This window comes from Camarhynchus parvulus, chromosome 5 (genome assembly GCF_901933205.1).
Source record: "Camarhynchus parvulus chromosome 5, STF_HiC, whole genome shotgun sequence".
Taxonomy (NCBI): domain Eukaryota; kingdom Metazoa; phylum Chordata; class Aves; order Passeriformes; family Thraupidae; genus Camarhynchus; species Camarhynchus parvulus.
This window is the reverse complement of record NC_044575.1, coordinates 60,968,499-60,994,080: the sequence shown is the minus strand read 5'-3', so window position 1 is coordinate 60,994,080 and position 25,582 is coordinate 60,968,499. Positions and strand designations below refer to the sequence as shown.

General features: G+C 54.2%; 2 protein-coding genes and 1 long non-coding RNA gene across 8 annotated transcripts in view; 1 reads left to right on the top strand and 2 right to left on the bottom strand.

Annotated features, from left to right (window-relative positions):
- The window catches only part of FANCM (FA complementation group M), a 56,830-nt gene extending 46,478 nt beyond the window's left edge, over nt 1-10,352 (top strand). For 2 of the 6 annotated variants that reach the window (XM_030949038.1, XM_030949037.1), the window contains exons 14-23: nt 1,204-3,031; nt 3,744-3,823; nt 3,925-3,993; nt 4,476-4,586; nt 5,353-5,509; nt 6,286-6,392; nt 7,286-7,819; nt 8,446-8,953; nt 9,349-9,640; nt 10,140-10,352. In XM_030949038.1, the coding sequence (XP_030804898.1) occupies nt 1,204-3,031; nt 3,744-3,823; nt 3,925-3,993; nt 4,476-4,586; nt 5,353-5,509; nt 6,286-6,392; nt 7,286-7,819; nt 8,446-8,953; nt 9,349-9,640; nt 10,140-10,269 (3,816 nt within the window). In that variant the 3' untranslated portion in view covers nt 10,270-10,352. Of the gene's footprint in view, nt 1-1,203; nt 3,032-3,743; nt 3,994-4,475; nt 4,587-5,352; nt 5,510-6,285; nt 6,393-7,285; nt 7,820-8,445; nt 8,954-9,348; nt 9,641-10,139 lie in introns of those variants that run through there. The other 4 variants (XM_030949040.1, XM_030949041.1, XM_030949042.1 and 1 more) reach the window with 4 other exon arrangements.
- A 1,080-nt stretch (nt 10,353-11,432) lies between these two features.
- Nucleotides 11,433-12,800, bottom strand: LOC115904796. The gene is made up of 3 exons (XR_004060805.1): nt 12,747-12,800; nt 12,135-12,177; nt 11,433-11,985 (listed from the first exon to the last, which is right to left on the bottom strand). It is a non-coding gene; the product is annotated as an uncharacterized LOC115904796 (long non-coding RNA).
- A 677-nt stretch (nt 12,801-13,477) lies between these two features.
- Nucleotides 13,478-25,275, bottom strand: MIS18BP1 (MIS18 binding protein 1). The gene is made up of 13 exons (XM_030950494.1): nt 24,770-25,275; nt 23,363-23,482; nt 22,608-23,119; nt 21,758-21,834; nt 21,071-21,201; nt 20,082-20,172; nt 19,688-19,851; nt 18,851-19,014; nt 18,321-18,426; nt 16,797-17,640; nt 15,850-16,019; nt 14,239-14,387; nt 13,478-13,741 (listed from the first exon to the last, which is right to left on the bottom strand). The coding sequence occupies exons 1-13, from the start codon at nt 25,206-25,208 to the stop codon at nt 13,589-13,591; spliced, it is 3,120 nt and encodes a 1,039-aa protein (XP_030806354.1). The 5' UTR covers nt 25,209-25,275; the 3' UTR covers nt 13,478-13,588.
- Nucleotides 25,276-25,582: the final 307 nt, after the last annotated feature.

Here is a 25,582-nt window from a genome sequence, read left to right as displayed (position 1 = left end):
TGGGGTTGTACTTCAGTTGATTTTGGGTTTGTAAGTTTTGGGGTTGTACTTTGGTTAATTTTGGGTTTGTAAGTTTTGGGGTTGTACTTTGGTTAATTTGGGGTTTGTCAGTTTTGGGGTTGTACTTTGGTTGATTTTGGGTTGCAGGGCAATATTAGACCAAGCCTGATCAGCGCTGCCATCTCAGAGCTGTGTGGGGTGAACAGGGACAGCACCTCCTCCTGTTTCACTCATGTTCAGTGGTTTGGCAGCTAATTAATCCTTTAATCCATTTAATTTCTGTCCTGTTTGTGTAACGCTGAAATGCCTGAATTGAGCCTTTGTGTAGGAGGCAGCTGCTCCTGAGATAAACCCAAACAGACCCCTTTATCAAACCCTTATCAGCCCCTTTATTGTCACTCCAGTGCTCCTCTGCTCAGGTGACACCTGGGCACTGAACTGGAACCAGGGCTGCTGCTCCTCTTGGATTTCAGACAAAGAATTCCATGTATTACGTCTGTGTTCTGACCAGGCTTGAGGTAAACAAATTATTTACAACCTGCCAGATCAAAATCATCCTAAAGCCCTCTTGTGACAATTCTTTTCCTCACTGTTTTTATTAAGCCTTCTCCTAAGGCAGCTTTATTTTAAAAATCCAGACTTGGAGTTTCTTTGGATATCTTTACAAATGGATTGTTTAAGCATCAGCATCTGTGTGAAATTGGTGTTGAAATGATGATGATGATGATGATGATGATTAATGACAAAATCTGTTAATAGTGCACAGTTTGCTTTGCCTGCTGCATCTAGAGAGGCTCCCCAACCCTGTCAGGGATCAGTCTTCAAATTCCTGCAAGGTGGCTTTGGATCTTGCTTCCAGAAATATCTTCAGACAAGCCAATCTCTAATTATAAAGTCATTTTTCTCACCCTTTATAAAAGTACCTCATGTAATTTCAGTGATTAAGGAATCCAGGGATTCATCTGCTTGAACTGCCAAAAAATAAGTGTTCTGTTCAGATCCTCCATGTCCAGGTCCCCTGTGCTTTTCCCAGGTGCATGTTTAACAGAGCTGGTTGCCTTTTGAACAGCAGATTTATATCATGAAAAATTGATTCAGAGTCTGTGGGAAGTTCTGCAGGAGAACAAAACCCTCACCTCTGTTTGGAACTGGCTGTGAGCAGCCCTGGGTGTGCCTCTGGTAACCTGTGCCCTGTGTCCCCAGGGAGACTGCAGCTATGGGCAGGAGCTCCAGCCTCACCTACGGATGGAAGATGTGAACATTCCAGGGAACAAAAGGAATCCCTCCATGGCCAACCCCCCCTGGGATCAGAGAGGTCGCTGCTCCAGGAAAGACCTGGCAAAACCCAAACCCAAACCATTCCCTCCTGATGCAGGTGATGACGGGAGTGACTTCTTTGCCACCTTTAAAAGAACCAAAGCCAAGGCTCCCAGAAGAGCCCCTGGGCTCGGTGAGGAAGTGCCTGTGTTGCCTCAGGATCCCCCTGCCCCTCCCTCAGGAACAAGGCTTGCTGTGCCTGGACCCTCTCACCCAGGCACTGACAAGGACGAGGGCATGGAGGTGACGTTTGACTTAAATGCATTTATTGACCTGTGTGACAACAGTGACAGCCCTGAAAGCCCTGCCAGTCCAGCAGCACAGGAGAACAGCCCTGCAGGTGAGGCCTGTGGGGCCCTGGGGAGGATCCACAGGGACTCGGGGTACGAGACCTCCCCCGTGGCCTCGGACCTGTTTTATCTCCCCGAATCCTGCAGGGATTCCTTCACACTCCCAGCGCCAGCCCAGGAGCCCCCGGGGCTGGGACAAACATTTTCCCAGGTGCAAAGGCTTTTGTCACAGTCCCCTCCCTCTGGGGATGAACTGGAGGGTTTGGAGAGCCTGATGAGAGAGGAAGGAACAAGATCTCCTTCCCCAAAAGTTCTCCCTGATGGTCGCTCAGAGGCACTGCAGGACAGCGTCTCCCCCATCTCCCCAAAAACTGATCCTCCCCTGCTGCTCCTGGAGAATCCCAAAGTGGCAGTTCCCAGGGAACTCTGTGCCTCAGGAAGTCCCCATTTGTCCAAAACTGTGTCATCTGCCAAGGCTGCTGCTGTTGAAGAGGAGCAGCTCTGGAATGACAGCTTTGATGGCCTGTTCGACGGCGAGGAATTCCCTGAAATCCCAAACAACGCTCCCAGCAGGGACCACCCCCTGACAAACGGCCCTTCAAAGGAGCCTTTCCTTCCCAAGGACACAGCAGAGGCTGCCCTTGAAGTTCCTGGTGGGGAGCAGAGTCTCTATTTGTTTGAGGATGAGGCTGGTGAGGACATGGGCGAGGGCAGCCCCATGAGCACTGAGCCTCCAGCCAGGAGCATCCCTGGGACAGAGGGACAGCCAGGCAGGGCATTGCCCTGTGTGAGCCCCACCCAGCCCTGCAGGGAATCCCTGGGGACATCAGCAGTGGCCCTGGAGAAGGATGATCCCTACGACTGCTCCCAGGACCTGTTCTCTGTCACCTTCGACCTGGGCTTCTCCATCGAGGACAGCGGGGATGAGACCCCTGAGGAGAGCAGGGATGCTGGTGACCCCACACTGAACAGGGCCCTGGGGAGTGCCAAAACACCCCTGAGTGATGGCTCCAGGCTGGAAACCTCCCCAGGGTGGGACTGCAGGAGGCTTAAGAGCAGGGACATGTCCACACCGTTGTCACACCAGAGCAGGGGCAGGAACGGCAGGGAAGGGGCCGAGGGTGCTCCTGCTGCAGGGCCTGTCCTCGAGTCAGGAGGCAGCAGGAGGGGAAGGGAGCCCCCTGAACCTTTGCCTTCAGCACTTCTGACCCCAGCAGGCAGGAAGGGTGTGAATATCAAGGCTGTCAAAAGAATTCCTATGAAAGTCTTCTCAAATGCCAGGGAGCAAATTCCAGAGGTGCCTCCTGTAGATCAAGTCAAAGAGAGCCCGTGGAGGCAGAACTTTGGGAGATCAGCCTTGGATTCCCCTCCAGGGAGGACAGAAAGCCTGGAGAACACCAAACTCCATGGATCCCATGCTGCAGGTAGGAAATTTGGTGGGACAGGAGTTAGACCTTCGTGGTTGGGAAACAGGATCCAGGATCTTTTGGATCCTCTCTTTGGTTTTATGGCTGAGGTGGGAGGGTTGAAAGGAAGAGGAGTAATGGCTGAGATGCTGGAAGTTGGGTCAATGAGGGGACATTCCCTGGCTCCTGTCCCTCCATCCCTTGTCCCCAGTCCCTCTCCAGCTCTCCTGGAGCCCCTTCAGGCCCTGCCAGGGGCTCTGAGCTCTCCCTGGAGCTTCTCGTCTCCAGGGAACATTCCCAGCTCTCACAGCCTGGCTCCAGCCCTGGGTAGCCCCCTGACCTCTCTGGCAGTGACATTTGCTGCCCCATTCGCTGCTGTCACAGGGATTTGTGTCACAAAGTGCTGCCACAGCTCTGGCTCTTGCTCAACTTCTAATGGCTTCTTCTCTTGGTGTCCTGCTTTCTCTTCCCTTTTTCTGCCTCTGCTGCCCAGGGAAATCACTTCCCCCCAGGGCTCTCCAGGGAAGCAGGCTTTATTGTCCATCCCAGCTGGAGATTATCTCTTTTGATTAACAAGGCTGAAGAGAACAATATTTGCCCTGTAGATCAATAAATAATCTCCTTTGGAGGTGCTTTTCTGAGAGAGGCAGGGTTTGATTGCTCAGCTCTAACAAAATTGTGTTGGGAACTGTGCAATTCTGGTGAATGTTGTTTATTCTGTTTTCTGCAGGACCCAGCAGTGACAGTGAGGAAGAGATCGTTTTCCAGAGAAAGAAAAGGATAAAAAATAATGTTTTGAAGTCTCCTGATGTGAGTCTTAGAGGGAAAAACAATAGACAAGAGAAGCAAAATGGCAATTTAAACAGCAGAACACAAACTCTGTGTGCACTGATGTTCATGTTGTTCCCCAGGGGATGGACGAGAGCGACCTGGAGTCTCCAGCTTGGGTCACCAGGAAACGCCGGCGCCCTCCCAACGTGGTCAGCAGAGAAATGGGGAGAAATAACGGGAACCCACTCCTGTTTCCCTTCTGTTCCCTCCCAGGGTCTCCACACTTCACAGGATCCCACGATGGTTTGGGTTGGAGGGAGCTCAAATCCCACCCAGAGCCAGCCCTGCCATGGCAGGGACACCTCCCACTGTCCCAGTGTCCAACCTGGGACACTGCCAGGGATCCAGGGGCTTTGGGAACTCTGGAGTTGTTGTTTGGCAGCCAGGGAGGGTGAAATAACCTGCCTGCTGCAGAGCTTTGAACCAAAAAAAAAGTAAATTCATGGCTCATTTGAGCTGACTTTTCATCCAAATCCCATTTCCTGCCCTGTTATTGGAGGCGTCCCTGCCCATGGCAGGGTGGCACTGGAGCAGCTTTAAGGTCCCTTCCCACCCACCCAGGCTGGGCTGCAGTGACTCCTGGGAGGGTCCCTCGCTGCAGCCCTGCTCACTCTGCGTGTTCCCATTGCAGTCAGACACGTCCAGTGAGGACAGTGGGGATTTCCAGAGGGGCAGGAGCAGCTCCAGGGCCAGGCCCCGGCCAGGAGGAGCCAAATGTGCCAGGAGCTGTGTGACAGCCAAGGTGGGTGGCACTGTGTCCTCCCAGGGACACGGAGCTCAGCTTTGGAGCAGCTGGAATTGCACTGGAACGTGGGGCTGGGGCCCTGCTCTCCCACTGCAGCTCCTGGCAGCCACTGCAGCTGGAATTTGGGAATGCTGGGGAAAGGGCCTGGGGGGCAGAGGGGACTGCAGGCCTGGGTGACAGCTGTGACACCACAGAACAGCTCAGAGGGCAGCTCCAGGGATACCCTGAGAGCGGTCAGGGTCCTGTCCAGGAGGAAAAAAAAAAGGAATAATATAACAATATAACAAATTATACTAAAAATATTACATTACATTATATTTAGTATAATAGATTTGTTATAGTATATTATAGTGTAGTATATTTGTTATAGTATATTATAATATAGTATAATTATTATGGTATATTCATCATATATATTATATTTCTTATATTTTATTATATTGTATTTATTATATTTTATTCTATTCCCCGTGAACCCCTTCCAGATCAGGGTATTCTGGGATTGTATGTTATGTTATAATAATATATCATATTTATATATTTTGTTTATATATTTTAAACACAATAAAATAATGAATTATTATTATTATATTATTATTATTACTACTACTACAATAACTACAATAAAAATTATTATTATCATCATCATGAGGATTGGGCTGCTTGCTCATATGAGTGATCCCCACTAATGGGCTCACCCCGGACATTTAGGGCAGTGCTGGTTAATTAGCGGCCGTTCTAATTGCCCTGATGGTGTGTGCAGGCTGCAGGCAGGCAGTTCCTGGAGGAGGAGGCCGAGCTGTCCCTGCTGGATGCTGAGGGGATCTCGTCGGACGAGAGCGACGGCGCCGGGGAGGAGCTGAGCCCGTCGCTGGCCCAGTTCCTCGATGATGAAGGGGAACCCACACAGGCCCTCAATGGTGAGTGGGGAACTCCCAGGGCATCCCTGGGGTGGCACCCAGGAGCTGTGAGCTCCACACCCACGCTCAGGAGCTGCTCCTGCCACGGCACCCAGGGCTCTGCCAGCCTGGAAAACCTCCTGCATCCTGAGGGAGCAGCTGGGGCTGGGCCAGGGGAGCTTTGGGATGGATTTCAGGGAAAGGTTCTTCCCCAGAGGGTGCTGGCACTGCCCAGGCTGCCCAGTGAATGGGCACGGCCCCGAGGCTGCCAGAGCTCCAGGGGGGTTTGGACAGCACTGCCAGGGATGGACAGGGTGGGGTTGTGGGGGGTCTGGGCAGGGATGGGGCTGGGATGATCCTGTGGGTCCCTCCAGCTCAGGATATTCTGGGATAGAATGGCAGCTTTCATGACACAGGCTGGGTACACTTGGAATCCCAGACTGCTTTGGGTGGAAAAGGACATTAAAATCCTTCCAGTGCCACCCCTGCCATGGCAGGGACACCTCCCACTGTCCCAGGGTGCCCCGATGTCCAACCTGGCCTTGGGCACTGCCAGGGATCCAGGGGCAGCCCCAGGAATTCCCAATCTCCCATCCATCCCTGCCTTCCTTCACCCTAAAGCCGTAGGCCTGGGCTTTGGGATTTCTGGAGAAGGCTGGAGAATTGCAGATTTTTGCTTTGGGAAATACAGGCTTTTGGGAAACCATGAAGGAACATGGAGAACACAGTGTAAGAGGTGTGAATTGAATATTCTCTCTGTCCTAACCCTGAACTCCTTTTTCTCCCGTGCATTGCAGACAGTGAGATGAGGGCAGTTTACCTGAGCTCCGTGCGCAGCCCCGCCCTCGGCAGCCGCTACAAGATGGTCCACAGGAAGTTCAACCCCTCAACCATCTTCTCCCAGGTGGGAAGGTGTTGTCTTATATATTACAACAGTTCTATTATCATTATACATCATCTTATATATCAAGAGTTCTCTTATCATTGTTGTGCAAGGATTCCATAGCCTCAGAGTTTCATACCTCCTCGATGTTTTCTCGTGGGCATCTCCTCTAAGCACCGCCTGTTCTTGGTCCTTGCAGCAGCCACCTGACTCCTCTCACTCCAGTTCTCATCAGTCCACTCTTTTGTACCACTTGTTCTTATTGGCTGCAGGTGGTGCTTGTTATCATCTGGCCTGCTCCTAATCTTTAGTAATAGGGTCCAGCTGCAACTCGTTGGGGATAAGATTACATTCTATATTGCCCATGCTGTGTCCTCCTACAGGAAGGCAGGGGCTCTTCTCCTTGGGGACTTCCTTTGTGGGAGCACAGTGAGGTGCTTGGCCTGCTTTGCAGAGCAGTTACAGCCTTTTTTTGGTAAATTACAAATTCCAGCACAGAACTTCAACCTGGAGAAGGGAAGGATCCAAGAAAACCTCAGAGCCCCGTGCAGAACCTGAAGGGGCTCCAGGAGAGCTGCAGAGGGACTGGGGACAAGGAATGGAGGGACAGGAGCCAGGGAATGGCTCCCAGTGCCGGAGGGCAGGGATGGATGAGAGATTGGGAATTGGGAATTCCTGGCTGGGCTGGAATTGCCAGAGCAGCTGTGGCTGCCCCTGGATCCCTGGCAGTGCCCAAGGCCAGGCTGGACATTGGGGCACCCTGGGACAGTGGGAGGTGTCCCTGCCATGGCTGGGGTGGCACTGGGTGGGATTGAAGCCCCTCAGCCCCAGAATTTGTGTGTGGGGAGGGCTTAGCTGAGGAGCAGCAGAACCACTGCAGCTTTCCAAAACTCCCTGGCTCTGTTTCCCCCCAGATCCCTGAGCAAGACGTGACCTATGCTGAGGACAGTTTCTGCGTGGGGGATGAGGAGGAGGAGGCTCCCAGTGGCTGCAGTGAGGAGGAAGAGTGTGTGGATTTCGATCTGCTCACCAGGGAGGCCAGCAGCAGGCAGCAGTACCTGACCCGCCGCAGGAGGAGGCTGGGCCAGGCCCGGCAGGCAGGGAACGCTCCCGCCCCCCTGCAGAAGAAGAAACCTTCCAGAATTATTGTCCCGAGTGACTCCAGCGAGGAGGAGATGGGAGCCAGCAGGGACAGGCCCCTGGAAGCAGGGCAGGGCAAGGGGCAGCTCCCCAAGGCTCTGCCCTCAGCCCCCTCTGCACAGCCCAGGAGCAGGGCTGGGGAAGCCACAGCTCCTCAGGCTGGGGGGCAGGACACAGAGAGGCTGCTGGGCCTGGAAGCTTCCATGTCTGGGATGCTGGATTCCCCCCCAGAGCAGCCAGGCAGGAGCACATCCATCCCCCCAGCTGGATCTGGCTGCAGGAGCACGGATCTGCAGGCTGCTGCTGAGGTCAGTGCTCAGGGAAAGCAGGGAGCTTCCTTGGGGGAGAGAATTCCTGTGCAGCAGCAGGAGTCAGGGAATCATGGAATGGTTTGGGTTGGAAGGGACCTCAAACCCTTCCCATTGCACCCCTGCCATGGGCAGGGACACCTGCCATAGACCAGGTTGTTCCAGCCTGGCCTTGGACATTTCCAGAACCATCTCCCTTTCCTTGGTGCCAGAAGCTCTGTACTCCCAGGGTAACCTGGAGTATTTCAGGAGTGAACAAATTAAAACTGGGGTTAGATTCTCCCTTGGTCTGACAGTCATGGAGGATGGTGGAACAGCAGTGTGCACTGATTCTTTGGGTTTGTACAGAAAATCCTGGTTCTCTGTCTGAATTCAGGGCTTTCAGCACCTCCCTGAGGTTGGGTTCCTGGTCTCGCACACTTCCCAGCCAGACCTCTGTCCTTTGCAGGATCCATGTTTTGTTGAACTTCTCAGTGAAAGCTGCTGCTTTTGTCATCCAAACTCTGGGATAATCAGCTCAGCTCAGTGGGGAGACTGATACAGGGATTAAAGTGTTGACACTGCAAAACATCCTTTTATTGATTTGATGTAAAAACCCCACAATCTGTGATTTTCAACACTCACAGGTGTCCAGCTCTTTGAAGACCCACGGGAGCAGCTCAGGCTCGGCGTGTCCTGCTGTCCCAAACCCCTCCTCGGCCACGGCTGGGATATCCCGTGTTCTCTCTGAGCACAGCCCCTCCCCGGCTGGGATATCCCGTGTTCTCTCTGAGCACAGCCCCTCCCCGGCTGGGATATCCCGTGTTCCCGGGGAGCACAGCCCCTCCCCGGCTGGGATATCCCGTGTTCCCTGTGAGCACAGCCCCTCCCTGTGCATCCTGGCGGACAGCCGGGAGATCTGCTCGGGGCCGGAGGTGCTGTCGTGCCTGCGGGCCGGGCACGGGCTCCGGGTGCAGGTTTGCTCCCTGGGCAGCAGCGATTACATCGTCAGCAACCGCCTGGCCGTGGACAGGGTGCTCCAGTCGGAGCTGCAGAGCCCCGGGAACAGGAATAAACTCAGCCAGAGGCTGCAGCGCCTGCAGGGCATCTTCGAGAGGATCTGTGTGATTGTGGAGACAGACAGGGTCAGGCCAGGTGGGTGCTGCCAGAACGCCGTGCTCTGGGGCACATAGAGAATGGTTCCCAGTGCCAGAGGGCAGGGATGGATGGGAGATTGGGAATTGGGAATTCCTGGCTGGGCTGGAATTGCCAGAGCAGCTGTGGCTGCCCCTGGATCCCTGGCAGTGCCCAAGGCCAGGCTGGACATTGGGGCACCCTGGGGCAGTGGGAGGTGTCCCTGCCATGACAGTGCTGGGATGGGATGGGATTTAAGGTCCCTCCCAACCCAAACTATTGTGGGATTCCATGTCAGGAACAAAGACAATTTTATTCATGCACAGCCATTTGTTTTAATCCAGAAATTCAAACCCTGCAATGAAGTGATTCCACTAGACAATGACAGGATCTTGCTTTCCTGTGCTTGTACTCAGGAGAAACATCCCGGTGTTTCCAGAGGACTCAGCACTACGATGGAGTGCTCTCAGCCTTGGTCCAGGCTGGAATAAAGATCCTCTTCAGCTCCTGCCAGGAGGAAACTGCAGCTTTGCTGAAGGAGCTGGCTCTGCTGGAGCACAGGAAGGATGCTGCCATCCAGGTGCCAACGGAGCCGGAGGGGCACCGCCGGGACATCCTCAACTTCTACCTGAGCATTCCCAACCTCAGCTACGCAGCTGCCCTCAACCTCTGCCACTCCTTCGGCTCCATCACAGCCGTGGCCAACAGGTAAGGCCAGCACAGGGCCTGGCAGGGGCTCCAGGGCCCAGCCTTCCACTCCTTCTCCTCCCCTGGAGCCAGGGAGAGCCTTCCTGCGCCTTCCCTGCCGGGATAGCTGCTCAGGGAATCCCTTCCTGCTGGGATAACTGCTCAGAGAGAGCTTTCTGGCTCCTTCCCTACCGGGATAGCTGCTCAGGAAGAGCCTTTCCCACTCTCTCCCAGGAGCTTTCCTGTCCCATCTCAGCTCTTTGCACATTCCTGTCTCTCCCGCTGAGCAGCCCAGGGCACTGACACGGGCTCTGCTTCCACACTCCCTCCTGCTGCCCCACGCTCTCTTTCCCTCTGGCATTCCCTGTTTTCACTGCCCAGGTGTGCTGCCCACCCTCGGGCACCTGTGCAGAGGTGACTGCAGCAGCTCCGGGTGCTCCCCCATCCCGGGCAGTGCATCCCGGGCTCCCGGTGCTGCCCCATCCCGGCTCCGGGGCTCCTCCCGTTCCCTCTCTTGCAGCTCGGTGCCGGCGCTGGCGGCGGGGGCGCGGCTGAGCCGGCCCCAGGCTGAGGAGCTCCACCGGTTCCTGCGCCACGACTTCGACCTGCAGCTGCTGCCGCAGCCCCTGCCCGCCAAGGGGAAGGGCTGAGCTCGGCACTCCGGGCCCTGCACTGCACTTTACCCAGTCGGGATTGGCTGTAAATGATGTAAATAAACACTTGTCAAACCTCAGGGCGTGGGAGCTGCGCTGCCCCGGCTGGCGCTGCCCCGTGTGTCCCCAGGGTCCCTGGGCTGGGGGAGAGCACAGCTCTGGGAGTGACCATCACCAATTCCTGTAAAAACCACAATAATGGCTCGAGTACTTCAGTAAAGCTTTGGGGAGTGATGCCGAGGAGCCCAGCAGCAGCTCCTGCCATCACTGAGCCCCGCGTTTCCCGGTTAAAACGGGAATTGCCGCTGTTCGTGTTCCCGGGACAGGGCTGGGGTTCTGGGGGGCCCCGGGGCAGCGCCGCCCCCGTCCCTTGGAGCCTCTGCCCGGGCTCAGGTGCCCGATCCTTCCCCAGCCCCGCTGCCGCAGCCTCTGCTGCCACCGGCTGGAACAGCACGGCATCGATCGGTACTCCCGGCCCTCCGGGCAGAGGCCGAGCTGGGAGAAATCCATCCCTGGAGCGGGAGCTGTCCTGGGCAGCCGGGTCAGCCACTGCCCCGCGCAGGTGAGACCCCAACTGCAGAGCTGCCCCAGCTCTGGAGAGAGTCCAGAGGAACCCACGGAGCTGCTCCAGGGCTGGAGCCCCTCTGGAGCCAGGCTGGGAGAGCTGGGAATGTTCCCCTGGAGAGGAGAAGGCTCCAGGGAGAGCTCAGAGCCCCTGGCAGGGCCTGAAGGGCTCCAGGAGAGCTGGAGAGGGACTGGGGACAAGGGATGGAGGGACAGGAGCCAGGGAATGGCTCCCAGTGCCAGAGGGCAGGGATGGGTGGGAGATTGGGAATTCCTGGCTGGGCTGGAATTGCCAGAGCAGCTGTGGCTGCCCCTGGATCCCTGGCAGTGCCCAAGGCCAGGCTGGACACTGGGGCACCCTGGGACAGTGGGAGGTGTCCCTGCCATGGCAGGGGTGGCACTGGGTGCGTTTAGGGTTCCTTCCCACACAAAGCATTCCATGATTCCAAACCAAGAGGATGAAGCCTTGCAGGCACCATTCCAAGCTGGACAGCTCCGGGATTCTGCTGCCCAACAACTTGGAGTAATCTCTAAGTAAAAAAAGCTTCTCTTTATTTATTACATTAAGGAAATGTAAAAATTCAAGCTGTCCCTAGAGTAAATTAAAAAGCAATTTCAGTTCCTTCTGGACTACTGCTAAATTTATTATACAGCCATATCGCAGAAGATATTTTAGTTTAAAATGAATCAAAACTTGGCAGTGGTTGGTATCTATGTACATTTCTCCTTCCCAGGAGAAGCAGGACATGGAGGGGAGGAACCTGGACAAGGAAATGCCACTTTGTACACATGGATAAGCCAAGCATTGGCAGCGGGGTGGGAATGGAGTTAAAACACATAAAACCACAGCAGGGCAGCTTATCCAAACTGAAATCATTCCAGCATTCCCTCCCAGAGGGGCAGCAGAACCCCCGTGCTCTGAACAGCAAGTGCTGAACAACACATCCACAGAGTCCATCAGATGGAAAGGCAGGAGGTGCTGAAGAAGACATCCACAAAGGCCATCAGATGGAAAAGTAGGAAGTACTGAACAAGTCATCCACAGAGTCCATCACATGGAAAAGTAGGAATCCTGCTCCTCACTGGAGCAGGACGAGTTTGGCGTCTCAGCCGTGAAGAGCTTCCCCACCACTGGGGCCGGGGTCACTCCTGCAATAACAACAGGGATCAGCAGGGGATGTGCCAGTGGGAAATGGGGCAGAGAAGGTTCAGAGAGCAAAGGGCTGATGGGACACAGCTCATGGTGATGGAGAAGGAAGGGAAGGAGCTGGAAATGAGGAGGAGCCAGGAATACTCACTCTTGGTTCTGCAGGAAGCCGGTGTCTCGAGCACAGCTCCGGCCTGAAGGAGGGAGGGAAGGAAGGAAAGAGGCTCAGCCAGGCTGGCACCAGCTCAGGGTCCCCATTTCCCAGAATTCCACAACTGCTTTCCCTGAACCACAGGCACAAGCTACTCCCAGGATCACAGGGTTTTATGGAAAAGCCAAAGGAGCTGCAGAGCCTGGGAGAGTGGAAGAACTGACACCTAAATTCAGGGATACAAGGCTGACTTATGGTCACTATTAGGAGAGGGGCTGGGTGATCCCTGTGGGGCCCTTATGGGTACCTCAGGATATCCTATGGCTATTGCTCCTTTTCCCACTGTTCAGAGGAATTTAACAAGAACCTAAAGACCACAGAATTCCAAAGCAATTCCAAATCCTGACTAAAAGCAATGGAGTTAATCCTGACAATGAAGAGCTCCCCTCTCACAAAGGAACTTCTCTCCACAGCAGCAGATACCAAACCCAGGGCGGGTTTCCATTTTCCATCCAGAGCACAGAGGGGGCTGTGATCCTGGGATTGTGTCTCCTGCAGACAAGCTGTGCCTGGCTCAGGTGGCAGTGGCAGAGCCAAGGAAAGCAGCATTACCGACTTCTTCTTGACCTTGTCCCAGGTGCCCTGCCGACCCTGGGGTGTCTACTTCTCAGGGGCTGGGTCACGGCTGCACACCCAGTGCAGGACACACGTGCCCCATCCCGTCCCAGTCATTCCATGGGACACAAGGGCCCACCCCGCAGGGGGCTCAGCAGGGCTGGAGCCCTGCCCTGCACACCCATGTGGGCAGCCAGGAGCCCCACCGCTCCCAGCTCACCCCAGTGCGGGATCACACGCAGCCGCTCCGTCCCAGGGCTGCACATCCCAGTGCAGGATCACACTGAGCCCCATCCCCTTCCCAGCTGCACATCCCAGTGCAGGGATCACACTGAGCCCCATCCCCTTCCCAGGGCTGCACATCCCAGTGCAGGATCACACTGAGCCCCATCCCCTCCCAGGGCTGCACATCCCAGTGCAGGATCACACTGAGCCTCATTCCCTTCCCAGCTGCACATCCCAGTGCAGGATCACACCCAGCCCCATCCCCTTCCCAGGCCCAGCCCATGTGACAAAGCCCCACTGGCTCCAGGTTCCCAGATGGTTCTGGTTATCTGAGCAGAGCCTGAAGCCCTGGGTAAACAGGGCAGGACTGAAGGCTCTGCTGAGGCTGAAGCCCAAGCCAGGGCCATTCCCAGGGCTGGGAGCAGGAGCTGCCCACAGGGAGCTGAGCAGCTCCAGCAGCACACAGGGCTGCAGGGAACAGCCTTTCCCAGGCACAGCAAGGCTGCAGGAGTGGTGGAAGCGAGCTGCTGTCCCAGCTCCAAAGCCACCTTTCTCAGAGACAAAAAGGGATCTCGGGCAATGCCAAGGCTCACAGAGAGCTGGAGGAAGAGCTCCTACCTGTTGATGGGGACCAGCATTCCCGGGCTGATGTGCTCACACTGTGGGGTTTTCACAGGGGGAAAGAGGCCTGAGGAGGGGGTGAGCGGGAGCTCGGAGAGGGCGAAATCCTCGGTGTCCCCGTCCTGGCTCCCTCGCAGTGCTGGCAGCTGTAGAGCCAGCTCAGAGCTGTCAGTCACCTGAGCCTGGAGTGCCTCTCTCCCCACTCAGCACTCCCTCCACTCCTCCCTGCCCTGGACCTGACTCCCCTGTCCCTGCTGAGGCACAGCCCCAGCCCCGTGCCCAGAACTGGACACGACCCTGCACCTCCACCTTGGTCCGAGTGCCCCTCCAGATCCTGCCCAGCACATGGCCGAGGGGTTTTGGGGCTGCCACACCCTCAAAAGTCATTTCTGGTTGCAATCCCAAGCTCCAAGCTGCCCAGGACTGCTCAGAAGGACGATTGCTCAGGTGGTGCTGTCACCATGCAGAGGCTCCTCCCAGCCTGTCCAATCTTCTCACTGCCACCAGCCAAGGGCTGCTACAGCACGTGGAGGAAAGAAGCCTCTTCCCACAGATCCCCAGGATTGTACTAGTGGAACTGGAGCAGCCCCCTGGCACACCCAGCAGGAGAGCAGTCCCACAGGAGCTGTTGTCCCCAGTTTACCTGGACCCTCCTCTTCTGGAGAGGTGTTGCAGTGAAGACGTCGTCGTGGTTGTCCTTGGGCAGGTGCTCCAGGAACTCCCTCATCTGCTGCTTCCGTTTGAGGGTGCCCACCTTGGCAGTGATCACTGGCTCCTTCTTATCTGCAGGATCTGAACAGGAACTGTCTCAGACAGCAGCCACGGGGTTAGAATTCACTGCCACAGGCAGTGCCACAGCCCAGTCCGTCCTCTGGTGAAATCTCTTACAGCTTCTTTAGGATCCTTTTGAGTTCTCACACAGTTTCTGCTTTCCAAAGCAGTTTCCCCACTCCATCTCCAGGGGAGGGTCACTGCAGAGCCCCCCAGAGCCACTGCAGGGTCACACATTGGGTTCATTGTGACTGTGACAGAAGTGTGCTCACGTGTGCCTTGCAGAGAGCAAACCCACAGCAGTGTCCCCGTGTCAGGAGGCAGCAAGGCTCAAAGATCTGCTGCTCAGGGACACTTGCACTGAAGGCAGGCTCAGGAATGCTCAGCTCAGCTTGTATCCATGACAAACTTTAATCCAACCCAGCCCCAAATGAAGCTGCAGTGTGGGAATGGCAAACACCCAGAGAATGGGACCAGACTGCCCTTGGGCATCCAAGGACCCAAATCCCACCTGGACAGAGCTCTGCAAGGAGCTCATGACCTGCTGGGCCTCCAGGAGCCTCTCAGGATGTCAAGAGCTCTTTCCCCTGAGGGGTGAAGGCCAGGGAAAGTCTTCCCCTCATGCCAAAAACTGGAAAACTCAACAAGAAGAGAAAGGTTCTTTCTTTTCTCTTCTTGTCACCTCAGCCATTCATGACATCCTCCAACCTCCACACCAAAAGGTGACCTGGCTCACTGCCACACCCTGATGTGCCCTTCTGGGTTTATCCCATGGGAGCAGAATTGCTGAGGCTGGAAAAGCCCCCCCAGCCCATCCAGTCCAACCCTTCCTCAGCACTGCCCCATGTCCCCGAGTGCCACATGCACAGGGCTTTGAAATCCCCCCAGGGATGGGCACTGCAACCCTCCCTGGGCAGTGCCAAGGCCTGAGCCCCCTTTCCATGGGGCAATTCCTGCTGTGCCCACCCTGAGCTGCCCTGGCCCAGCCTGAGGCCGTTCCCTCTGCTCCTGTCCCTGTTCCCTGGAGCAGAGCCCGACCCCCCCGGCTGTGCCCTCCTGGCAGGAGCTGTGCAGAGCCACAAGGGCCCCTGAGCCTCCTTTGCTCCAGGCTGAGCCCCTTCCCAGCTCCTCAGGGATTCTCCAGCCCCCTCACGAATTCTCCAGCCCCTCCCCAGCTCCTCAGGGATTCTCCAGCCCCTTCCCAGCTCCCTCAGGAATTCTCCAGCCCCTTCCCAGCTCCCTCAGGAATTCTCCAGCCCCTTCCCAGCTCCTCAGGGATTCTCCAGCCCCTTCCCAGCTCCCTCAGGAATTCTCCAGCCCCTTCCCAGCTCCCTCAGGAATTCTCCAGCCCCTTCCCAGCTCCCTCAGGAATTCTCCAGCCCCATCCCAGCTCCGTTCCCTTCCCTGGCCACGCTCCAGCCCTCAGTGTGTGAATCAGAATCCTTTACCACCCACCGAACACGCAGACAGAAGATGCTGGTACCTTTCTTCTCAGGTTTTCCCGCTGTGGTTTTCCTGGGCTGCTGTTTGTTTGCTTTCCCCTGCTGCTCCTCCAGGTACTTCCCCTGGCACTCCTGGGCCGAGCGGGACCCCACGGCCATGGCCACCTCCTGCCAGAAGCCGCTCCTGTGCTTGGGGAACGCCGCGATGGCCCTGCGGGGACAGCAGGGACACAGTGTCACCCGTGGGGCACAGCCCTGGGAACCACCGGGGCCATGCACTGAGGCAAGCTGGCTCTGGCCTCTTGTTGTCCCCCCGGATCCCTGGCAGTGCCCAAGGCCAGGCTGGACACTGGGACACCCTGGGACAGTGGGAGGTGTCCCTGCCCATCCAGGGGTGGCCCTGGGTGGGATTTAAGGTCCCTCCAACCCAAACCATTCTGTGATCCTGTGGTGTCTTTTATTCAGAATAGGTAAATTTATTTAAACACCTTCAACTGACAGATGTGTCACAAGATAAATTTCCTGTTCACTTGTGCAGGTCCCCTCAGACCTGAGCTACTGCTCATCTAAAAGAGCTAAACCCAAACTTGGCCATTTTAAACTCAGTATCTATTAAATATTGCGCAGTGGTTTAAGTAATTGGATGATGGATTAATTAAACACCCTTGCAGTTAACCTGCTCACAAAACCACATCATGTTTAACCTGTTACTGCAATTTGGGGAGGGAACCTGCTCCCTCTCCCCTGTGGCCTTCACTATATTATACTGATGGTTCATTTGTGAAGAAAATAGGGAATAACAATTCTAATTATTATTAGGAAATAATAGGAATAAAACCAGGAAATTGAATGGAAATATTTCTAATAAGGAATTAAAACACAAAGGAAACCTGGGAAATCATGAATCTGAAGCCCCCCAGTCCAGACCATTCAACCCCTCCTGATGACTGAGGGAAACTTTTCCTCTGAACACAGAATGAGCCCTTACTTGTGAAGCTTCTGTAACTCCTTCTCAGACCAACCATCACCTGCCCTTGGAAAAAGTTCCAGAGATTTCTGCCCCCTCGTGTCTCTGGGTTTTGCTGCTGCAGGCCTGGCACAGTTGGAGCCTCCATGGTTTGTTTTTCTCCAGGGTGCTCTGGCATTGCTGTCCTCGCTGTGCATTTCCTCGGGCTCGGTGTCAGAACGGAGCCCGGCCCTGGCAGGGTTGGCTGTGCCCCGTGCCCTCCTGGCCCGAGCAGGCACAAGGGAAGCACTGGACTCAGAGGATGTCCTCCCTTCAGAAGGGGGCTCAGACTCCTCACTGGACTCGGGCCCACTCAGCCTCACCAGCACATTCCGGGAGGGCTTTGCTGTCCTTTGGCCACAGGACTTGTTTGCATCATCCCAGGAACCTCTGGAGCCAGAGCAAGGTTTCCGGTTTTGAGACTCTGGTTTTAATATAGATTTCTTCTTCCTCCTGATCAGCAGTGGGGTGTCCTCACTGGACTGCTCCTCCTCTTCCTCTGAGGGCTGCTGGGTGAGGAGAATCCTCTCCTTTGCTGGGAGGCGCTGCTTGGCTGACCTGAGGGAGTTCCTGTAGCCCTGCTCGTACATGCTCAGCTCTGCAGTGCCTGCCGCTCTCCCTGCTGCCCCCGGGGCTCTGCTGCTGTGTTTGTTCAGCACCTTGGGCTTTGAGGAAGCCCCCCTGGCAGGGAGCTGGGATGATTTGGTTTTTGTGCCCCTGATTCCAGGATCATTCTCCTCGTCATCCGACAGGACCTGCCTGCCCTTCCTGCTGCGGGCAGACCTGGGCTCCCCTCTGGAAGTGGCTCCTCTCTGGCTGCTTTTCCCTGCAAGAGAGGGGAGGGAGCCAGAGCCCGTCAGGGGTGCACGCTGGGTCCTGCTGTGCTGGCAGCACAGGCATCTGCACCCCCTCCAGAGCTTTACCTGCCAAACTACAAACTCAGAGCTGCTCTCAAGGGCTCTCCGAAACTCTACTGACTGAGCAGGCACATCCCCAAAGCTCTGCTCTGCTCCAGAGAGCTTTTCTGCAGGAAACATTGCAGCTGCTTAAGAGAGAAACTTCTGCTTTATATTGCACATTCTTCTCAGGCTTCTATCACCACCCAGATTCTACTAAAACCAAAGTTTTATTAAAAACTCTGTTAATAGATTTTTTTTGCTAACATTTCATTTTTTCCATCCACGTTAAAAAGCAAAGCCAGGCCTCCAGGTCACTGGATTGGTGAACTCCAAAAAGTCCAAATCCCTTCATTTCAATTTCCAGAATGAAATCCCTGTGTTCCCATTATGTACTTAACAAAGTGATTTACAAACATAGTTCTTGTTTGGAGCTGTGAAACTCCACATGAATGCTACTCTGCTGATTCGCCAGAGAAAAAGCAGTTGATCATTAAAATATTTGAATAATTTCTTTGCATTAACAGACCCAACCCTACTTCTCCAGCACCCACTCACAATCCACTGATTCCATCAATAACTTGAAAATAGAAAAAAAAATAGTTTTTACCTTTACTTTGGCTTTTTGGCATTTCCTCTGTTGTCTTCATGTCTTCCTTTGGTTTATTCTTGGAGATGAACCTGGTCTTTCTTTTGGGTTTTTCACTACTAGGCATCTTCAAAATAAAACAATTGACTCTAAAATTAATTTAATCTCCTTTTCTCCAGGCTGAGCCCCTTTCCCAGCTCTGTTCCCTTCCCTGGAAATGCTCCAAACCCTCAGAGTTTCTTGCAGTGAAAGGCCCAGAACGGACCCCAGGATTTGAGGTGGGACCTCACCAAATTCCTGTCTGATACAATCATCTTTCAAAACACCCCCAATTTTTTCCCCAGAAAGAATTCCCCATTATATCAGATTTAGAGACCACAACTACCTGATAATATGGACATAAGACTATTTTTTTGGTGTGTTTTCTAATATTTGGATCGTGTTTCCAAGATTTCCTTTCTCTTCAGGTGCCTCTAAGAGCTGCCCCTGCTCTGTCCCCCACCTGGCCAAGTTTAATAATTCTATGTAAGTCACATTTAAGAGGATCTTACCAGGTTCAGATGATCCACCCATCCATTTTGTATGGTGACATTCAGCTCCTGATCCACAAACTCCCTCTGCCCACACCAGAAGCTCAGGGGGGGTTTGACGAGGCGCCCGCTGCGGGTGTAGACCATGCTGGAGTCATTCCTGGAGGTGCGACTTGGTGTAATGACTGCAAGGGGAAAAAAAGCCCACAGAAAGAAGAGTTTTGTCCCAAATATTGCATGGAAAATTCAGTTTAGCAGATTTCATAAGCAGAGGAACAATGTTGTGTTTAAACTGGACTACAAGGGAAATGTAAAATGTACCCAAAGTTGCTCTTTCCAAAGCATTGTGATAGAAATAACAGGACTGAAGCAAGAAGCTTCACAAATTATAAACTTTACTGTGGTCAACTTTTTACTTTTACTTTGTTTAGAAGGTTATAAATACTGTGAAAGTTGTTTGAGGAGGGAGAACAATAAAGAAAAATTGTCACATGGAACAGCTGCTCACTGAGACAAAGGAGAGTGAAAAATAAATAGGAGTGATGAGAGAAGAGCATAAAAGCTTTTGCAGTGCTAGCAAGAAAACCTGACTCCAGGAATAACAGCACAGCAGGGTTTGGGAAAGGCCCATTGGACAAAGACCCCAGAGAAAGTTAAAAGTTAAGTCTGAGTTAAACCCCAGAGCTGTCAGTGCCTGTGGCAAGGCAGGGACTGCACTCAAAGGCTGAGCCAAACCAGGCGGCGCTTACAGCTCTACAGCCATTTCCTGAAACACAACCAGCACAAGGAACCTTTCCACAGCCCACTCCAGCCACCCCCAGGTGTCTTTTCCAAAGGAAAGGATTGTTAAATACTCACAGATGTTCTCATGGTTCTCTGGTGATACCTCATAGGTGGAGTTCCTCAGTGCAGGTTTCTTGGCTTTGCTCACTGAGCCTCCTGCAGGTTCCAACGCATCAGTTCCCTCTGTGGAGTCATTCTCCTCGTTTTCCTCCCCACCACTCTCTAGAACTCGTTCTTTCCTGATGGTTTGGAGTTTGAGACAAGAAATAACAGCCACTGAGGAAGCTGTTCTTTAACAAACAGCAAAGACCTGAAGCCCTGGTGGGCAGGAGCCTGGTGGGCCAGCACAGCAGAGTAGCCTCATGCCCACATCTAAAACATTTCACACTCCTCTGGTGTAATACCCTCAAAAAAAGTGTCAATGAACACTTAGAACACTACAGTGATAGAGAATCCCCAAAGAATTTACCTCCTTCTTTCCTCAAGAAACTCCTCCACGTACTCCTTCCACCTTCTGGAGAAGCCGAATGTGAATTTCTTGATGAAGCGGTAGGGGAACCCTGGGGGGAGCACAGGGGACATGAACAGCAGCTCAGCAGGGCTGGCATCCCTCAGGGGACACAAGGACCCCCAGAGCCTGTTAAACCCAAACAGCAGAGGAACTGACCCACACAGTCCCACCCAGGACATTCCAGTCAGTCACTCTTGGCTCTAGGAAACCTCTGCAGCACTAGAGCTGCTCTGCTCACAAGCCTTATGCTGCTACTTTTCCTTCTCAGAATATTAAAATAGAAATAAATATAAGTTCTTAGCAGAGAAAGTAATAAAATCTCCAAGTCAGAGAGCAGCCAGAGCAAGGATTTATCAGCAGGGACCCCAGTGCTGCAAGTGAGAAGGAAACACTGAAGTCACAGACACTTCTTTGGGCCTGAAAGAGCCAACAGTGAGGGTGTGTTGGGTAAAAAATGGTGCAACACACCTGGGGCACACCTGTGTTAGGGGAAGCAATGCTGAGGGAATGGCTGGGGCTGGAAGTGGGGTGGGGTCAGGCTGCAGGTCAGGAAAGGCTCCTCCCCAGAGGGTGCTGGCACTGCCCAGCTCCCCAGGGAATTAATGGGCACAGCCTGAGGCTGCCAGAGCTCCAGGGGGGTTGGGCAGTGCTCTCTGGGCAGGGACAGGGGGTTGGGATGATGATCCTGGGGTCCCTTCCAGCTCAGGATATTCCATGACTCCAACTATTTATTCCACCCGTGCCACAGGGTATCTTTGTGTCACAGAGCTGCCTGTGAGCACTGACAAGCAGCTCCTTCCCAGCCAATGAGCACACAGAGCAAGCAGAAGAGAACAAATCCTGTGTTTGCACCTGCATGAAAATCCCATTTCCTTACAAACACCATACGCTCCAAACCAAGCTGAAAGAGTTTGTAATTTGTAAGGCATTCAGAATCAGCTGCTCACCTTCCTTCCTCATGGCAGCTGAGTCAATCCTGCCCTGCAGCAGGTACACAGCTCCCGAGGAGGTCTGCACCTGGTTGTGAGTGACGCGCTCCGTGACGGCGCTGCTGTGCCACAGCAGCTGCCTCATGTCCCTGCCAAAAGGCACAAGAGAGATCACTGCCAGAAGGGATTCCAGTCTGGAATGCTGGCACTCCACAGAGGGGTGGGGATCCCTGCTTTCTGAGGGATTCAGGTGCTGCCAGGATGTGCTCTGGGCTCAGGTTTCCTCTCTTAGCCTGGAACTGACACAGCTCTGACACTGGGGCAGGGGACGAACTGAACGTGTCACTGCTGCAGGTGTCACTCATGGGACAGCAGCCCAGCTTGGATGGGGCTTGGAGCAGCCTGGGACAGTGGGACGTGTCCCTGCCCTCGGCAGGGGTGGGGCTGGATGGGCTTTAGGGTTCCTCCCAACCCAAACTGCCCAGAGCAATTTGGTATTTCATTTATTTCTCTGAACCTTTCTGATTATCTCAGCACAGGACTCTGAAATGAGCTCCCCAGTAGTTCCCTGGAGGCTGGCTCTCCCTCTCTTGCCCACACAAAGGAATTGCCTCCTTCTTGATAAAGCAGCCTAAGCTCTGCACCATTACCTCGTGTTTGGTGTCCATGGTTGACTTTACATTTAAATAAAAAACTGGTTCTTACTTCCTTTTCCCTTCCACACAGATTGCTGTGTTTCCAGCCAGTACTTTAATCCTCCAGCTGCTCAGGTAGATGTTTTTCTTTTCCAGAAAAAAAAAAAGAACATAAATAATTTAGAAGTATTCAGATCCAATAACAAAAATAACTTTTTCAACATCTCCTAAGCTACAAATCTGGAATATTAGAGGATATCTGATCCTCAGCTGAATCCTGAAGGTGACTTGACTTGGTTTAGTTCAGGAAAAACATCAAACACTCTTGGCCATGGTGAGGGAGAACAGAACAAGTCCCTGTAATCCCAGATTTCCCCAGGGAACAAGGGAAGCCTTGGGCAGGAGTGCTTGTGCCAGGCTCCCAGGGAACCCCAAGGACTTTCCCAGGATTTCCTCAGAAAGGGAGGGATGCTGCAGGCTGCACACTGCTCTCCTAGGAAAAGATTGTGCTCCAGTTAAATTGAACAGGAGTCTGGATGTTCCATAGGAAAGCCAAGCCCTTCCCCTCTCCATCAGCAGGGCATGTTCCTGGGTGGATTCATGCCCTGCTGGGAAAGGTCTCTCCTCCCTGGCTCTGAGCAGGCAGCCAGGAGCTGGCAGGGCCCATGATCACACCATGGCTTGTACACACTAAACCAAAAGTGCTTCTTTTACACAAAAACCCCAAACCCTGAACATCTGTCATCTTGGAGTATGGAAAACAAGGAACCCTTTGCACGGGAAAATATACTGGTAAAATCTAAAGGAATAACAGTTTATCCTCCTCTCAGTGTCCCTGGCTTTTGACAAGAAAAAGAATAACTTCGAGCTATCAGCCCAGAAGAATTGCTCATTTGCCCTAAAGGATTATTTTCTCCCACCTCTTTGTGTGCTTTGCCAGCAGGTTGATCAGCAGGAGCTTTATCCAAAGGGACCTTGGGGTCTTCTGCCCGTTTCTGCTTCCTTGGAATATGGATTGGAGAGGAGAGCAAGATGCTGCAGAAGGGCTGGGAGGGGTTTGCAGGATTAGTCTCTGGTGCCTTTTCCACTGCTGGAGCAGCTGGTTTTTTGCTGGGCTGCAGCCCTCTCCTGTCTTCATCAAACTCCATACGTTTTGCTTCTGCATTTCTCCACCTTCCTTTTACCTGATCCCCATTTTCCCAAGGGTTGGAATTCACTTGCAAAGGAGAAGCCGCTGTTCTTTGAGACATTTCTCCATCAGCATCTACCTCGACAGATTCCACCAGGAAAACATCCACATCATCCTTATCAGAGTCCAGCTCCCCTGCAGGCTCATTCCCTGCCTGCTCAGCACGAGCAGCCTGGACTGGAGGATTCTCTGCACTTCTGGAAGGAGGAACATTCTGCTTGCTTTGGGTTGAAGGTGGCGTAGCTGCTCATTTAAAGGGAAAAAAGAGGAATAACAAAGGAATTAGGGCTATTTAATCATGGGAACAGGCTGCCCGAGGGGTAGGGGAGACCCATGCCAGGACGGATTTAAATCCCTGTGGATGTGGCACTTGGGGACAGGGGACAGTGCTGGGGAAACTCGATGGCCTCAGAGTGTTTCCCAGGCTCAGTAATGCCCAGGTTCTCTGACTGGAGGGATTTGTGCTCCCCAGAGCAGCCCCAGTACCTTGGTGCTGCTGCTGCCACTTGACCCGCAGGAAGAACTTCTGGGGGGTTTCCAGCAGGGCAGGCTCTGCTGGGGGCACTTCCAGGGGCTCCATCTTGGGAGCCTGAAGCAAAACTGGCTCTGGAAAACAACCAGACAAACAAACCCCAAACTCCTCTTTTGATTTGGGGAAGAAAAACATTTTCATGGAGGGGGGAATATGACTTTTTAATATGCTTTTTATTAAAAAAATAAAAACAACACAGAATCCCAGAAAGGTTTGGATGGGAAGGGACCTTAAATCCCATCCCATTCCATTCCAGCCCTGCCATGGCAGGGACACCTCCCACTGTCCCAGGGTGTCCCAGTGTCCAGCCTGGCCTTGGGCACTGCCAGGGATCCAGGGGCAGCCACAGCTGCTCTGGCATTTCTGTGCCAGGGCCTCACGTCCCTCATTGTAACAAAGGGTCACATCCAGCTTGGTGCCAGCTGCAAACCTGCTGAGGGTGCACTGCATCTCACCACGGCATGGATAAAAATATTAAAATAAAAGGCAGCAGGGAGAGCCCAGGAGATGCCCCAGTGGGATTTCAAACCCCAAGCAAGGTTCCACGAACCTTTCCCTTCCCTGCACAGACTGTAAGGAATAGTTACAGCAATTTGATTTTTTAATAGCAAGGTGGTTTTGAAGGTGTTGCACGGGTCAAGCCCACTCATGAACACAGCAGAGGGAACAGTTAGTGCCAGAGTGAGGCAGAGGAGGAGGAAACCAAAAGGCAGGGAATCCTCTGTGATACAGAGCAGGGAAGAGACATCAGCACTGCTACAAACACATTTCAGCACTAAAAAACCCCTCACCATCCAACTTTTTTTAATCCCAGCATCTGGGGTGCAACCAGTGCTGGTGCCAGTGGTTTTTACACTACCAAGAGGTTCTGGCTGCTTTTCCCAGATCCTGAAAGAGCCATGAGTGGGACACAGAGGGAAAATGTTCACACCTGAGACAGCTCTCCTGGAGAAGCTGTGGAACAATCATTGCTTCCCAAGTGTGCCCAGGCTCAGGTCTGATGGGTGTTGGTGTCAAGGGGCTTTGTTTCTCCATGGGCCTTCCAAGGAGAAAGGATTAAGGCAATGGGCAGCAGCACTGAGAGCTCTTTCCTTTCAAGAGGTGGCTCTAGTGTGCTCCAAAATAGTAAAACTCGTTTGGGAAAATTATTAATAATTCCTGTCATTTGGGATTGTGGACTGGTATAAAGAATTAAAAGGTTTAGGCGAATGTGAAAATCAGGGATGTCACTTACTGCAGCACAAGATGCCTACAAGTTCTATGAACTAAACTCAGGTTTACATCCTTGTGCTTTTTATTCCAGGCATTCTGAAGGCGAACACACCATTCTCACGGAGTCAACGAGGGCTCGTGGAACTCACCTGGTCCCGGCAGGGCGCTGCCCGCCCCCCGGGCCGTGTCGGGCCAGTGCTGCCGGGCCGCGGGGCTCAGGATCACATCGGTGGGGATCCTGCACTGCTGCTCCTTCAGCCGCTGGAAGATCTTGGCCGGCGACTCCTGCCCGGGCGGCTCCGGAGCGCGGCGCTTCGGCGGCCGCTCGGCGACGGGGTCGGGCCGGCAGTCGGGGCCAGCCCGGCGCTCCGTCCCCGCGAGCTGCGGGCCCGACGCGCGGCTGTCCGTGGCCGCGCCGCTGCCCTGGCCTGGCAGGAGCTGCTTCAGCGGGGTGAGCGTCCCTGCGGGGATGCTGCTGAGGGACACCGAGCGGAGCGGAGGCTCTCCCCAGGCGGAGCGGCGGCTGGGGGTCGCGATGATGTCGCAGACTCGCCCGCGGCGCTCCCGGGCGGGTCCCTGTCCCCTCATGGCTGCGGATCGGCCCCGCCACTCCGGCGGCGCTCCCGCGCCGGGCCCGCTCCCCTCACGGCGCCCCGCGCGCAGATTCGAGCGCAGCCGCCTCGCCCGCCGATTGGCGGAACAGAGCGCAACTGCGGGCCGAGACCATCTCGCGCGGGTGAGGGGGGTGTTAAGAAATAGAGGCATTGCCGGATGGCGTTGAAGCAGGCGGCAGCAGGCCCGGGCTGTGCCTGAGCTCCCCTCTCCTCGGCACGGTGGTTCGGTCCGGCTGTGGGCGGGCTCCGCGGCCGTTGGCGCTGACGCGAAGCGGGGCTGGGAGGGGCTGAGGCGGGGCCGGGCGGGGCTGAGGCGGGGCCGGGCGGGGCTGAGCTCCACAGGAATGG